General features: G+C 50.7%; 1 protein-coding gene across 1 annotated transcript; it reads right to left on the reverse strand.

The window, feature by feature from the left end:
• Positions 1–5,218: 5,218 nt before the first annotated feature.
• Positions 5,219–13,888, reverse strand: AGT (angiotensinogen). Its single transcript, XM_014784787.2, has 4 exons — positions 13,041–13,888; positions 8,967–9,234; positions 7,103–7,247; positions 5,219–6,289 (listed from the first exon to the last, which is right to left on the reverse strand). Exons 1-4 carry the CDS (start codon positions 13,867–13,869, stop codon positions 6,110–6,112), a joined length of 1,422 nt encoding a protein of 473 aa, XP_014640273.2. The 5' UTR covers positions 13,870–13,888; the 3' UTR covers positions 5,219–6,109.
• Positions 13,889–14,422: the final 534 nt, after the last annotated feature.

Here is a 14,422-nt window from a genome sequence, read left to right on the forward strand (position 1 = left end):
TGTTCCACTTAGTTTCAATTAGTTTTCACTTTCAGATTGAATTTCAGAACAATCAATCAGGAGTCTCATCTTTTCTTAGCTCTTGTTAATGTTGAACCAAAATGTATTATTAATCTTTGAGATCGCATTTTGATTGTTACAGTTTCTGTGTAATCCAGCTTGATGGAGTAATGAGGACCTGATTTACATACTCCCACCTGAAACAGCTAAAAATCGAGACAAACGCATGAAGCAACACTGTTCAGACACTGTTCAGACGTTGGATGACACAAGTGCAGGGTCCCAGAGAGAAGGGAAACGAGAAAGGTGAGTCGTGTGATCACCCAGCGTCCTGCGTGGACAGTGTCCGGGCCTCAGCACAGGAGGCCCTGGAGCCTGGCCACCTCCCTGAGTTGAGACAGTTTAGAGCCCAGGAGGAGGAGGAGGCTAGAACTTGGGGGTCAGAGTAATAGAGTAGGGATCTGTCGGGGGGGGGGGTCTCTTGATTTATGATCAGCTGCCCTGTGAGGAGGCTATCAAGGCCAGGAGAGGATTTCTTGAAAGGAGCAGGTGGAACAATCCTCAGAGCTCAAAAAGCCCAGAAATCATGTATGTTCCTGCCAGCCAGAATGGAAAGACTCTCACATGGGCCACAAGAAGAATCCTCTGAAGGATGTGTCCTCAGGAGTGGCACCATATTAGCCTAGACCAAAGGTTGGTTTGGACCTACCCAACAAAACTTAAAAGCCTCAGAGGATCAAACTCTTTGCAGGTAACACCACAGAAGAATGAGGTAACTTGAATGCAGGGATGTGGGCTATGAGACCCCCACTCCCTTGAAGTGTTAGAGCCACTAACGTTCAACATGCAGTGTTTGTGAGTCTCTCATAGTCACCCAGAACATCTCTGCTCATTCTGCAACTTTAAAAACTACATGGGGAAACTTGTGTCCACACAAAGACCTGCACACAGATGTTTATAGCAGCTTTATTCATCATTGCCAAAAATTGAAAGCAATCAAGATGTCCTTCACCAGGTGAATTGATAAACTGCAGTACATCCAGACAACGGAATACTATTCAGCACTAAAAAGAAATGAGCTATCAAGGCATGAAAAGACATGGAGGAACCTTAAATGCATATTACTAAGTGAAAGAAGCCAGTCTGAAAGGCTACATGCTGTATGATTCCAACAATATGACATTCTGGAAAAGGCAAAACTATGGCGACAGTAAAAAAGATCAGTGGCCAGGTGCTGGGGTGAATGAACAGGCAGAGCACAGAGGATTTTAGGGCAGTGAAAATACTCTGTATGACACTATAATGGTGGATACGTGTCATTATACATTTGTCCAAACCTATGCAGTGTACAACACTAGATTGAGCCTAACATGGACTATGGACTCTAGGTGATAATGATGTGTCAGCGTAGGTTCATGGACTGTAACAAATGTAACACTCTGGTGGGGGATGTTGGTCATGGGGACTCTGTGCTTGTGTGAGTTTTATGGGAACTCTGTACTGTCTGCTCAATTTTGCTGTGAACCTAAAACTGCTCTAAAAAAAATTGCCTATTAGGAAAAAACAAATCATATGGGATGATATTCAAATCCACAATCTACTGTCCAAAACCATCAGTACATGTTTCAGTGACCAGAATTTTTCAGATTTTAGAAAGGTAATGTGGTTTCTTTGGGTAATGTCATGTGACATCCCCAGGGGCTCTGGAACAGCACCTGCTGACCAAACACATACATCTCTGCAGCAAATTGAGGACTATTCACACTACAAACTTCTATAATGCAAAGATCTTAGCCTCACGTCTGTTTAGGTTGGGTTTTGCTGCCAAATCTTTCTGTTTTCTAAACTCAGTAAAAGACTTGGAATTTGATGAATTTCCTCGGTGGGCCGTGGGAAGCATCCCTGGGCCATCATCGCTTCAGGTCTCACGCCCAAATCTCCAGTTGAAGGTGATTGTAATTGCTGAATAATTACCTTGTCTACTGGATAAGCACTTTGCAACTCCAGGAAGATTTAGAATTTAGTGCAGAAGTGCTTAAGAGGAACAAACCCCTAGAGTTAATATTTTTGTGTTAAGTAATCTGCAAGATGTTGGTATTTTGTATCCTTGTAACGTCCTGACCCAACTTCCTATTTATAAAAGAGCGGAGAACAGAGCACAGCGGTCGGTTGGCAACGTTCTACTCCTAGCAACTGCCAAAGATGAAACAGACTGCTAACGAGCAGAAATCCACTAGTTTACTGCCAGTTGCTTTTTACAATAAAGTTAACAATACAAACATTCTGTTCTTCTAGCTGCAGCGTGGCAGGTCTGTCTCACGTCATTACCGGTAACTTTAAAACCCTGGTTTACGATTCAGGATGACGTCACCGGTGGTGACTCGGCTCCCTGCTGGGTCCCCGCACCCAGCACAGAGCCAGGCACTCTGGTGGCCTCTCATCATTATTTGTCACAAGAAGGTAGGTATATGCTGGGGGCTGGAGGAGTGGCTCTGAATCCAGTAATCAACACACATTTACGCCGTTGTCCGTTTGCAGCTGTTTTAGGGATTACAGAAGAAACCGCCACTGTTGTAGCTCTGATCTGAAGACGTGTCATCCCCCTAAGAGCGTCAATTCAGGGGGTAGAGTCTGACTGGTTGTGGCCACAGCCCCTTCTAGAAGCCTGTGCTGGGAGCAGAGATTCTGTGTGCCTTTTAAAGCAGTGCTTCCTAAATTCTAGTGTGCACACCTGGGCCTCCTGTAAAAATGCAGGTTCTGACTCAGGAGATCTGGGGGAGGCCTGAGGTTCTGCGTTTCTAATATCCCTCCAGGGCGGCTGCTGCTGCAGGCCCAGGGGCCACGCTGAGTAGTGAGACTTCAAACTCCCTGACCTTCCAGTTCTCCCAAGAGACTTGGCGTCCAGTAGCCATTTCCAAAAGACCAAACTGGAGAGCAGAAGTGCGCCAGTATCTACCCAACGCTGCCGTCTGTGGGTAGAAGGAAGCAGGGAGTGCGGGTGGTGAAAGGTGAGCCCAAGTACAGCAGGTGATGGTGAAGAGTGACGAAGGGACCCCAGGGATGGCTGCAGTGGACAGAGGCCCCACGGCCCGTGAACAGCGGGCTCTGGTCAGCACTTACAGTTCGCTAACACGCTGCGGCAGGGAACAAGGCCCGATGCAGCCTCCGCAGAGTAGCAGAGCAAAGCGCGGGTGCTGCGCGGTGTTTCTCCCGTCAGGAGCCATGGCTCGAGCGGCCATGCTGTGAGGTCGGGGGTTTATGAGGAATGTGCACCCCTTGCTAAAGCTCATTTGCTCTCTAGAAGGAGGCGACAGGCCACATGAATTAGAGTTGAAAAGCATCCGTCCGTATCCACGAGACGTGTGTCTGGGGGCTCCCTGTGCGGCTCAGAAAGCAAGGCTGATTTGGGGAAGGGGAGAGGAAGATGACCGAGAACTGAAAGGATCCTCAGCAGACAACTTCACCTTCAGCTTTAAAGGCAGGGATGGGTGCTGCCTGTATACCAAGGGGGCTGCAAACTTGAGGTCCTTCCCAGAAACCTCCCCTGGGACATTTCACCTCCTCTGCTCCCCAGGCGCCAGCCCGGTCCTTGGATGGTCAAGGATCCTCTTTAATGGATAAGGGGGAGCACTGGCCCCTGAAGAAGACACCAAAGGAAAGTTGTTTCAGAAGAGCCTGGAAGGTGCAGGGAGCAGCCTTTGAAGGACCCCCAAAGATGCCATTAGGAGATGTATCTGAGGGTGTGTGTCAAGGTTGCTGTATGACTTGCCTTTTGCTGCTGTAACAAATTACCACAAACTTAGTGGCTTAAAACACAAATTTATTCTCTTACAGTTCTAAGGCCAGAAGTCAAAGATGGATTGCACTGGGCCAAAATCAAGGTGTTGGTGGGCAATTTCCAACCTTGCCTTTTCCACCTTCTGGGGGCTGTCCTCATTCCTTGGCCTGTGGCCCCATACCACATTGCCTTTCTCCTCCTTGGTCTCCCAGTCTCCCTCTGCCTCCCTCGCATAAGGATGCATGTGACTGCACTAAGGACCCACCCAGATAATCCAGGGCCATCTCCTCATGTCAAGATCTTGAATCACATCTGCAAAGCCCGCTTTGACATCTAAGGTCATATACACAGGTTCCAGGGATTAGAACCTGGGTATCTTTGGGGGCCGTTCTTCAGCCTACCACAGTTGCCCACAGGTAAAATACCTCCATTCCTGCTGCACCGTTATGGAACAGGACTTCCAGACAGGGTGGAGGTCGTGACCTTTTTATGGACTGAGTGCCATTGACAGAATCGTGTTTATTATTCATTTATTCATTCAAGCACTTCCCATTTTACACAGAAGAGAAAGGAGGCCCAGAGAGGTGAAGTGACTTGCTCCAGGTCCCACAGTAGTAAGTGTTGGAGCTGGGCTTCCTGCCCAGCCTATCCATCTCTAGAACTCACACTCCTACGCACCCGTCACGCTGCCTCTCATGTGCCTGGCACAGCCACAGAGGTGGGAGGGACCACCTGTTCCCCTTGACGTTCAACCTAGGGAGATGCACTCCAGACTAGAGAGGGGTGCTTGGGAATGTGGGGGGGAGAAACTGAGATTTGGAGGATGTCATTGCTCTTCTGTGTAGGCCTGGGCCTCAGTCAGAGGAGCAGACCCCACCACCCACCCTCAGCATACTCTGGTCAGCTTCAGCCCCTTGGATCATGGCTAGGATGGCCCAGTAGAGGGGAGGGCGAGGCCTGAGCACCAGTGGGCAGGGCAGTCACCATACAAGCAGAACACAGACACTTCTGCTTATGCCAATGAAACTCCATGCAGGAAAGAACTTGGTCAACTTTGAAGCCATCCATCCCCACTCCCACCCCTCGACGCTTCCTAGCTCCCTTCCCTGTTAGGCTGTGCTTCTGAGCTCTTATCAATAGCTACCATATTACATAGTTATTAAGATTACGGTTATTGCAATATTTGTGGAAGAGATGAAGAGAAAATGCTTTATGTACATCAGCAAGCATCTTCACTGTTATCAGCGAGCAATGGGGCCTGCCAGTACCCGCCTCCTCCTCAGGCTTTGCTCAAGGTTTAGAAGGTGGGGATCTAATCCCACCAAGGGGGAACAGGCAGAGGCACTCAACAGATGGCAAGAAGTGTGCAAATGTTCATTTGTGAAGATTTCTGTCTCTGTCTTCCATCCCTGCGCACAATGTGAGCAGCAATCTGACCCTGTGTCCCCGGAAAGAAAGAAGTGTCCATCTGCCTTGTTTGTTCTTTCCCAGCTGCGTGTGGGGTGCAGGGCCTCCCCATGCACCTGCCTGTCCATCACACAGTCAGTAACTGCTGCTTAAAAATAGAAGTGTCCAGAGAAAAGCATCACCTAAAACATCTCCAAATGACGGCTAAGTACCAGCCCGCACCTTCCATGGAAATGCCGTCCAAAATATGGCTCAAAGTCCTAGAAAGCACTTGTATTTGTACGGTCTGTCAGCTAAATGGCATATTTGTTCTGCTGCTACGTGAAAGAATTTTTCTTTTTTGCTTGTTGTTGTAAGACATTTATTAATAACACAAGGGATAATCAGACATGATAATATGTTCTTACATTCAGATGCTTGTGTTTTTTGTAATGTGTTTTTCAAAAATTACAAGTATCGTGGGAAATAAAAACAGAAACCAAGAAAAACTAAGGCATCGTGGAGACTGCATGCAGGTCATAGGCTCACATTCAATAAGCTAAATGTAAACCCAGGACAATGAAATATGTATTTTAATTTTAAAGTCCAATTCGTGTTCCCAATTAAAAAGGAAACAATGTTTGGTTTCACAAATACATTGGTCTGTGCAAACTCTTTCCGGAACAGTCATCTTGTGCCAAACACTGGCTCTTGGCTCCCGCCACATCCCCCAAGATAAACCTAAGAACCCAGGAGGGCTGCTTCTTCCTGTAGGTTCTGCTGCCCATTATACACAGTGCCACGTTTACCAAGGATAAACGGCTTCTTTCCAGCTCCAAGATGACTCATTGGAAGAAAAAGTGGAAGACTGGCGGTGACAAATTAGTGTTGCTGTGCACTGCTGCCCTCGCACAGTGACAGCTGCATCTCCGTGGCGGCTGGGCCTCATACCATGCTCAGTGGGTTGGCCACACGGCCCAGGAAGTGGAGGGCAGTAGAGTCTCGCTCGTAGACAGCAAACAGGAATGGACGGTTCAGGGTCACCTCCAAGACCTCTGGCTGCTGGGCAGACTCTATGGGCTGCTCTCCTTCTGCTTTTAGTTCAAAAAGAATGCTATTCAGGACCTGCAAGACAGCAAGCATTGGGATCGCTCCTGGAGGCTCAGGGGGCCCAGGGAGGGTTCAGGACAGCTGTGCAGTGCCACCCACAGGAGGACGTTTCTCCAGCCTACTGGGTGACACGTGGTGCATGCATGCCCCTCGGTGTAGACAACTCTCACTCACGTGACGGTTCCTCCTTAAAGGGTCCCTCAAACCCACCTATTCCCACCTTCCACCTGGCTGTCTGGGGCAGAATCCCTGGCCCCTCCACTGTGGCCCACCAGTGGTTGGTTCATTCTACTAATTTAGCACAGAGGGCTCATGCCTCCCCCGACAGTGATCTTTGAGGCCACGACTGTAAGTGACCCCTTTTTATCCCCAGCGCCTAGCACAGTGCCCAGAACATCCAGGCACCTTCTCAGTTGCAGAGATGCATCGTTCCATGTGGCAGGGGGACAGTCTGCCTACTTCTGAGTGTTTTCCTAAAGCAAGGAGCTGTCTGACAGGGCCAGCACTGGGCCTGGGGGTACTTACTCTTAGGGCCCCTAGTCCTGATCCTGCTGTAGGATCTGGGGGGAACCCAAGCCTAGGCCAGGCTGGGCAGAGCCACAGAACGCTTGGTGGGGAGGGGTTTGCTACTCTCCACCTGTCCCTGGAAAGCCCCAGAAAACTCTGGTCACTTTTCTCCCACCCTGGGCATTCACCAACCTGGCCATGCTCTCCTCTTCCTCCTACCCTGCCCCCCACAAAGAGTCCTCTGTGTCCCTCCCATTACACCTCCCATGTGTGAACACACAGAACCCAAGTCAGGTACAGATAGACACGGCCGCACAGTACCTTTCCGACTCTGACATTGGCATCACTGATTTTGCCCAGGTTTGCTTCGGCGCCCAGCAGGGTGGGCAGCTTGACCTGGGCGAGCAGGTCCTGCAGGTCGTAGGACCCTCGCAGCGCCAGCTGGGGCACGGTCAGGCGGGTGGCCCTGGGGAGATGAGGCACAGTTAGGAAGGGGCTTCCACTGTGAGGCCCAGGGCCACACGGAGAGGACTCGCTGAAGACCCAGCCAGCCAGATGGCATATGTCCCTGAAGAAGGGGACGTGTGCCTTCCTCACCCTGCTAGATTGTCTTGGGAAAATTTTCGGGGACAAATACAATAAAAAAACCTTCATGTCCTTTGAAATACTGTGAGAAGGACATACAACTTGTAACACCAGTGCTCTCTGGGTGGTTGACTATGAATAGTTGTCTGTTCTTTGTTCTAGTCTGTTTTTAGGCTGCATTGAAGAGGTATTACTTGGATAATTTAAAAATGCTATTCTCTAAAATAATGCACTGTGTCTTACCAGTACCTTTTAGTGGTATTCTTGACAGAGAGACCCCATGGAAGGGAGAGAGGTGGGAAGAAAGTAAAACGCCAGCCTCTGTGCCCTGTGTGTTACTTACGTCAACTCAACTGAACTTCATGTAGAACCTCTGCCTTCCTTTGGCATCCTTGAGAGCACACGGATGTTTCTAGTGACACAATAAACCCTTACAAGAGTTGACAGTCCACCCATGTCCATAGGAGCATTATTCACAATAGCCAAAAGGTAGACGTGACCCAAGAGTCCATTGATGATGAGTGGATAAGCAAAATGTGGTATATTTATAGAATGGAACAGTATTCAGCCTTAAAAAGGAAGGAAATTCTGACACACGCTACAATATGTGTGAACCTTGAGGACATTATGCTAAGTGAAATAAGCCAGTCACAAAAGGACAAACACTGTATGATTCCACTTGTAGGAAGTACATAGAGTTGTTCAATTCATAGAGGCAGAAAGTAGAATGGTAGTTACTAGTGGCTCAGAGGAAGAGGCAATGGGGAGTTACTGTATAATAAGGGACAGAGTTTCAGTTGGGGAACATGAAAAGGTTCTGGAGATGGATGGTGGTGATGGTTGCACAGCAATGTGAATGTTCGTAATGCCACAGAGCTGTACGCTTAAAAACGGTTTAAAACAGTAAATTTTATGTTACGTGTTTGCGACAATTAAAAAAAATTGACTTAAAAAAAAAGTTGACCTCAGGAGGCAACTTGTGCCCCTTAGTGCCTGTCTCAGGGCAGATTTCTGGACCCTACTGCTCAGGGCCTGGTATGTAGGCCAAGTCTAGTGCCCCATGCTGGGAAGAGGAGCAAAGGAACCTGGCAGCAAACCAGGGGAGTTCTGGAGTCCAGGGCTGCTCCCCAAGAAAGTCCTGCCCCAAGTCTCTCGGAGGGGTCCACACACTCCTGGGAAGTCAGTTCTAAGAAGCTCTTAGAATGTAGCAGATTGTGCATGTGTGGGGGGTGTGGTCACAAAGGTCCCCCTCTGGAGGGCATCTTGACATGCTCTGACTGGTGGGTAAGCACAAGGAAAGCAATCTTCCTCCTCTCCGTTACCTCTCCTGCATCCAGAATGAGAGATGATAAACCGAGAGCTAGATGGATGGAGAGATGGTGGGCTGGAGGCACAGGCCTTCTGCTCTGGAACAGCAGGGGCCGCCCGGCTCGCCAGCGCCACCGCGGCCCTTCCCTGCCCATGTCCAGGGCTTGGCCAACACAGGCACATGCGTCCACCCTACGCCCCCTCCCGCTCTGGGCAGAAGGATCAGCACAGCTCCCCACTTTGCTGGGGGGAGCAGCCCTGGAGGTTCTGAGCGGTTCCCTGGGAGCCGTACCGGGGAGACAGATTCTTCATCCACGTCAGGAAGTCGTGCTGGAAGGTGAGGGCCTCGACCTTGCGCAGGTCTGAGGCGCCGTGGGGCTGGATCAGCAGCAGACAGGCGTTCTCGCTGAGGGGCACACCGGTCATGGAGAGGTTGTTCTGGGCATCGCTCCAGTGCTGGAAGGTACCCGTGCCCGAGAGCATGGGGACCAACACTGAGGTGGTGTTATCCACCCAGAACTCTTGCAGCCCCGGCAGCAGGGAGAATCCCTTCATCTTTCCTGGAGACCCAGACAGGAGACAGGGAGGGAAGAGTCAGCCGGGGCTGGGCAGGCAGGTAGGCGGACGCAGGGCCGGGGATGCCTGCTGAGCAGAGTGCAGACCCCCCGAAGCCTCACCCCTGCCCTGCCCTCCTCCCAGCACACCCCAGGCTGCCCCGCATTTTCCCGGCCCCAGCACTTCACCAGCTCCAGGACCCTGAGCGCTGGGCAAGTCTTTCTCCCGCAAATCCAGCCATTTTGAGTTCACAAGGTGACAGTAACTGCCAGTGTTGAGGACATAATCCATGCCGGGCAGCAACCTGAGATCTTACATCTGTCATCTCACTTAAGGCGCATGAAGGAAACCAGAGAGCTTCAGGACACTACCCCACTAGGAACTGACCTGGTGAACTCACCCCAGACCTGTCCTGGCCCAAGGCCATGTCCTGGTTGGCCACCCTCACTTTTTTTAAAAAATAAACTTTATTTTTTAGAGGAGTTTTAGGTTCACAGCAAAATTAAGAGGAAGGTGCAGAGAGTTCCCATAGACACGCTACCCCGCCCACACACACACAGCCTCCCCCACTATCAACATCCCCACCCATTGGTGCATTTGTTACAGTCAATGAACCTACACTGATACATCATTATCACCCAGAGTCCAGAGTTTACATTAGGATTCACTCTAGTGTTGTACATTCTGTGGGTTTGGACAAATGTACAGTGACGTGTATCCACCATTACAGTATCACACGGAAGAGTTTCACTGCCCTAAAACTCCTTGGTGCATGCTCACTTTTCAATCTGCCAACAGCGCCAGCTGTGACAGAGCCTGCGGGCTGTCCTCCAGTCTCCATCATCCCTTTCTCAGTCAGTCAGAGAATGCAGAGCTGGGCACACACCTCCTGGAAGGAAGGCTACATTTCTCAGGACCCCTTGCTGCTAAGGACAGACATACGACCTAGTTGTAACCAGTGGATGTGGGCAGAAGTGCTCTGTGTGACCTCCCGTGCTGGGCCTTGAGGGGAGGGGCGCCCGCTCCGTGCCCTCCACCAGCTGGCTGTGGCAGGTGGTTGCAGAGTTGAGCTGCCAGTTGGCTCAGCTGTCGGGGAGAAGTAAGCAAACTCTTGTTGAAGGCACAGTCACCTGGGGTCTCCCCATGACAGTAGCCAAACCTCTGTCCTGACGGTCACACTGGCACATCCTCTCCCTCTGCAGTCCTCCCACTGACCTTGAAAGGCCCGTCTTATGGTTGTCTCTGGGAGAATAAGGTGAAGTTGAGGATGAGTCCCTGGCACTTGGCGCTTGGGAGTCTGAATAGAGGCCGCTTAAAGAGAGTCCGGGCTCCCTTTCTACTGAATCAGAGGTCTCCAAAGTGCAAGTGGACAGGGAACTGGAAGGACAGAACCCTGGAGGGAGGGAGCTGGACTGGCTTTGCCTCCCCAGGGTCTGGGTCTTGTGAGAAGCGAGTGGCAGACCCAGCGTCTTCCTTGCCCTTTATACCCAGAGAGCTTTGGCGGTGGACAAGACCAGCTCCTGAAAGGGTGTGCGAACAAGAAGCCGCAGTGTCCTTCCTGACAGGCTCCCCCTGGGGAGCTCAGCGCTGGCCCACAAGGCCTGGCAGGAGGCTTGTTAGTTCAGAGAGAAAAAAGGACTAAATTTTTTCCCACCAACAAACAAAAATGAAAAAAGGATGCTGCCTGCAAAGAGACATGGGAATCTGAAACAAGGGTGGCTGCCCTGTCCTCTCTGCTCATCGGAAAAGCACAGAGCACATCCTCACCCAGAGGTTAAGTAAATCTCTCAAGGTTAAGTCAACTGGTGCTGTGGAACCTGCCAGGGCCAGCACCCTGCTCGGGGTGACAGCAAGTGCTGGGCAAAGGGCGCCCTGGAGCTCCTCACTCCCAAATCCCCGAGTCTTCACTAGGGAGAAACATCAGGCTGTGCGCTGAGGTCATTGTAATGAACATTATACTCAAGGGGACTTAGCGTCCCCGACACAGCCTGCTCCTCTCATAAACGGATACACTGTGGTGGGCAGGAAGGGGGTATGCCTCTCCATTGGATGGAAACTGAGGCAAGGAAGGTTAGGAAGCAGGATCAGAGGGCTGGGATGTGGCAGGGCTGGATGAGCATCCAGGACTTCTGCATCCTGAGCCTCCTCTGCCTTCCTCTCTCCCCTTCTTATCTGGCTCTATCATGTGAATCATGTGGACAGGCGCATTTCTGACACCAGTGGCTCTCTGGCTTTGCCTTTTGCAGGGCACAACTTTCTCAGTGAGCCCTTCTCCTGGGGTTTTTCTTAGGGATGGCAGGCTGAGCCCACAGGTCCCCTCTGCCCTCCATGGGGTGTGGCCACCATCAGCTGGATGGCCCCTGTGCTGGACTCTGCTCTCATGTCCTGTCGGTGCTGGGACCTGAGCAATGTCGGGTCTATCATCTTCCTCCTGCACCACCGGCGGGCTGGAGGTCCTTTCCTTTGTGGTTTTATAGACTTCCAGGATATTATCCAAGGAAGAAAACAATCATGCTCTGTTTAACCTCTCTCCGTCGCCACAGTTCTATCTTTTGACTGCTTGCTTACTTGGCTCTCTGTCCCCCACGAATTCGTGATAGAACCTCATCAATGTCCCTCAAACACACCCCTCCCCAGCCCACCCATCAATTCTCAGAGCCACTACCTTAGCGCATGCTCTCAGGAGAGTTTGCCTGGACTATTGCATAACCTTCCAACGACCCTCCCCGCCCCCAATCCACATAGCACAGGCCGCTGGGATGACCTCTGAGCAGAATGCTTTCCTGTTCAAACAGCTGCACACCAATGAACCCCAACCTTCCCAGTATCATGTCCAAAGTCTCAAAATCTGGCCCAACTCATCCTTCCAGCCCTGCCCTCCCCTGGTGCTGTTCTTGCATTCTAAGTTCTAGATAAGCAAAGACCCTCCTGTTCTGGTTCCTGGTCCTGAACTTGGCTGCCTTGGCTCACCCATCTGCTCTTCCCCTTCCCTGCAGCCCTTCTCCCCTGCTCCCCAAGGCCTTCTGTCCACTTCCTCGTCTGAGTGCTCTGAGCCCAGAGTCCCTTCCTAGACACTGCCACCTGCACCTTTGTAGCCGAGCCATTTGCCTGCGGAGTCTATCTCCCCTGTTGAATTCTAACAAGCAGCTTGGGGTCAGCACCTGTGCATCCTTCCGACTTGGCCCCTCTGAGATGCCCAGCTCAGAGTCTTGATTTACTAATCCTCAACAATTGTTTGTTGAATGAATGAACGATCTGTGCAGTAGGGATATTTTGGTAATAACCCCTCCCAACATGAAAGTGATTAAACAAATTGGTTATTTTTCCATGGGACAGGGACCTTCTCAAGAGACAAGAACCTGTCCCTTCTGAGCGTGGAGCTGGACTGCGGGGCCAGGAAATGTGGGCTTGGATCCCAGGAGCCCTGCTTGTAGCTGTGCCATCTTGAGCATGTTGCTTTGTTTCTCTGAGTCTCTATTTCTTCATCAGTAAACAAAGGCAGTGATACCTCTTCACCATGTCCCCAGGGGATTAACTGATGAGAGTGAAAGGATGCAGTGTAGTAGCTGCCCGTGAAGGGGCAGAAACTGGGTAGGCAGCTCAACCACTGCTCATCCAAGGAGCCCAATGGAACAGCCACTTCTGTCCTTGAGTTTGGTCTCCAGGTACTTCCTCATGACTGTCACCCCTCCCATCTCCACTGCCCGGGTCTGCTCAGCTCAGCCGAACCATGGGACATTGAGTCAACAGAGACAGAACTGCCATTTGGCACCCACCCAGGGGTAGAGCCTACCCCAAGGGTTTGCCTTACCTTGGAAGTGGATGTAGGCATTGAAGAGTAGGGTGCTGTCTGGGCTGCCTCCTGTTAGGGGTCTGTTCATTTTCCACCCTGTCACAGCCTCCATGAACGCGTTGATCTTCTCAGCAGCGAGATCTGGGTCTGTGGCCAAGTCTAGAGAGCGTGGGAGGGTGATGGGGGCAAAGGGAGCCAGGCCCTGCACAAATGGCTGCTTTAGGCTCAGGGTGGGGGCTGTGAACAGGCCCACCACCGTGGATAAGAGCAGCCTGGCTTGGCCGTTAGCCCCACCTTGGGCGACTAGAAGGCCCTGGATGGTCTGCAGAGCAGAGAGGACCTTGTGACCATCCAGCCGGGAGGTGCAGCCTTGATCTTCCCCCGGGACCCCCAGGAACGCCTGTAGTCTGTTGGCCGTGGGGTCCAAGGCTCCCAGGTAGAAAGAGGCCAGGGTGCCAAAGAGAGTTGTTGGGGAGAGGACGGCGCTGCCGGCCATGCTGCACATCTCGCTCAGTGTCTTGTACATGCGGAAGCCCATGAAGTTGAGCAGCATCCCCACCTCCGTAGCCCTCACCCTGTCTTCAGCCTCCAGCTTCTCGGCGGCGAGCACCTGCTGTTCTCGCAGAGCCTCCTCATCCACAGGGGACGTCTTGGCCTGAATCGGGACAGGTGTGAAGGCCGGGTCTTTGGGTGTCTCTGCATTGGACGTCTGCAGCTGGTCACAGCTGCTCTTGCTGTAGACGAGGAGGTGGAAGGGGTGTATGTACACCCGGTCACCAGCGGCCAGACCAGCCCACGCCAAGAAACAGAAGATAGTGGCCCTCAGGCTCACAGCAGCAGGAGCCATCTCTGACGGGGGTGCTCGCTTCTGCGTTCCCTGAAATATCTTGTGAAGGGTGAAAGGTGATTATTAAGTGCCCTCTAGCCAGACTTTAGTTATTCCAGTATTTCCCGCAACAATTTAGCCTAGGAAAAATCCCCCCTTGTCTCCAAACTTCAAAGAGAAGAAAGGATTCAAAGCTCCATGGGAAAGAGCTACGTGATCCAGGTGCAAACACACTGCTATGGGCTGAGTTGTCCTTTTGTAGGGTTTTATTTTGGGGTTGGTTTTGTTTAATTTTTAAAAGAGTGATAACGTCTTAATATTAAGACATTTGTGAATTTTAAGAAAAATGTAAAATTGTCCATTAAATCAAATAAAAATGTGAACAAATATTTTCACAAAATATTGCAAGCACTTTTCTTCAAGAATGAGTGGCTGATATTATTTTTGCCTTATGTTAATTTGTGATATTATGCTTTAGTCAATAATTACATATTTAATAAAAGAGTAATATGGAAACATTTTAACTTACATTTTTTTATTTTATTTATTTAATTTTTTTTTGTGAGACAGATCA

Source organism: Ceratotherium simum, chromosome 6 (genome assembly GCF_057802395.1).
Source record: "Ceratotherium simum simum isolate JZ-2026a chromosome 6, ASM5780239v1, whole genome shotgun sequence".
NCBI lineage: Eukaryota > Metazoa > Chordata > Mammalia > Perissodactyla > Rhinocerotidae > Ceratotherium > Ceratotherium simum.

What these genes read in the sequence shown, in the direction of transcription:
- AGT (XM_014784787.2), bottom strand. Translation starts at nt 13,869, where the DNA reads ATGGCTCCTGCTGCTGTGAGCCTGAGGGCCACTATCTTCTGTTTCTTG. An exon ending in TGCCTACATCCACTTCCAAG is followed by an intron (nt 9,235 to 13,040) that starts GTAAGGCAAACC and finishes CTGGGTCTCCAG; the next exon opens with GAAAGATGAAGGGATTCTCC. An exon ending in ATGAAGAATCTGTCTCCCCG is followed by an intron (nt 7,248 to 8,966) that starts GTACGGCTCCCA and finishes TCATCTCCCCAG; the next exon opens with GGCCACCCGCCTGACCGTGC.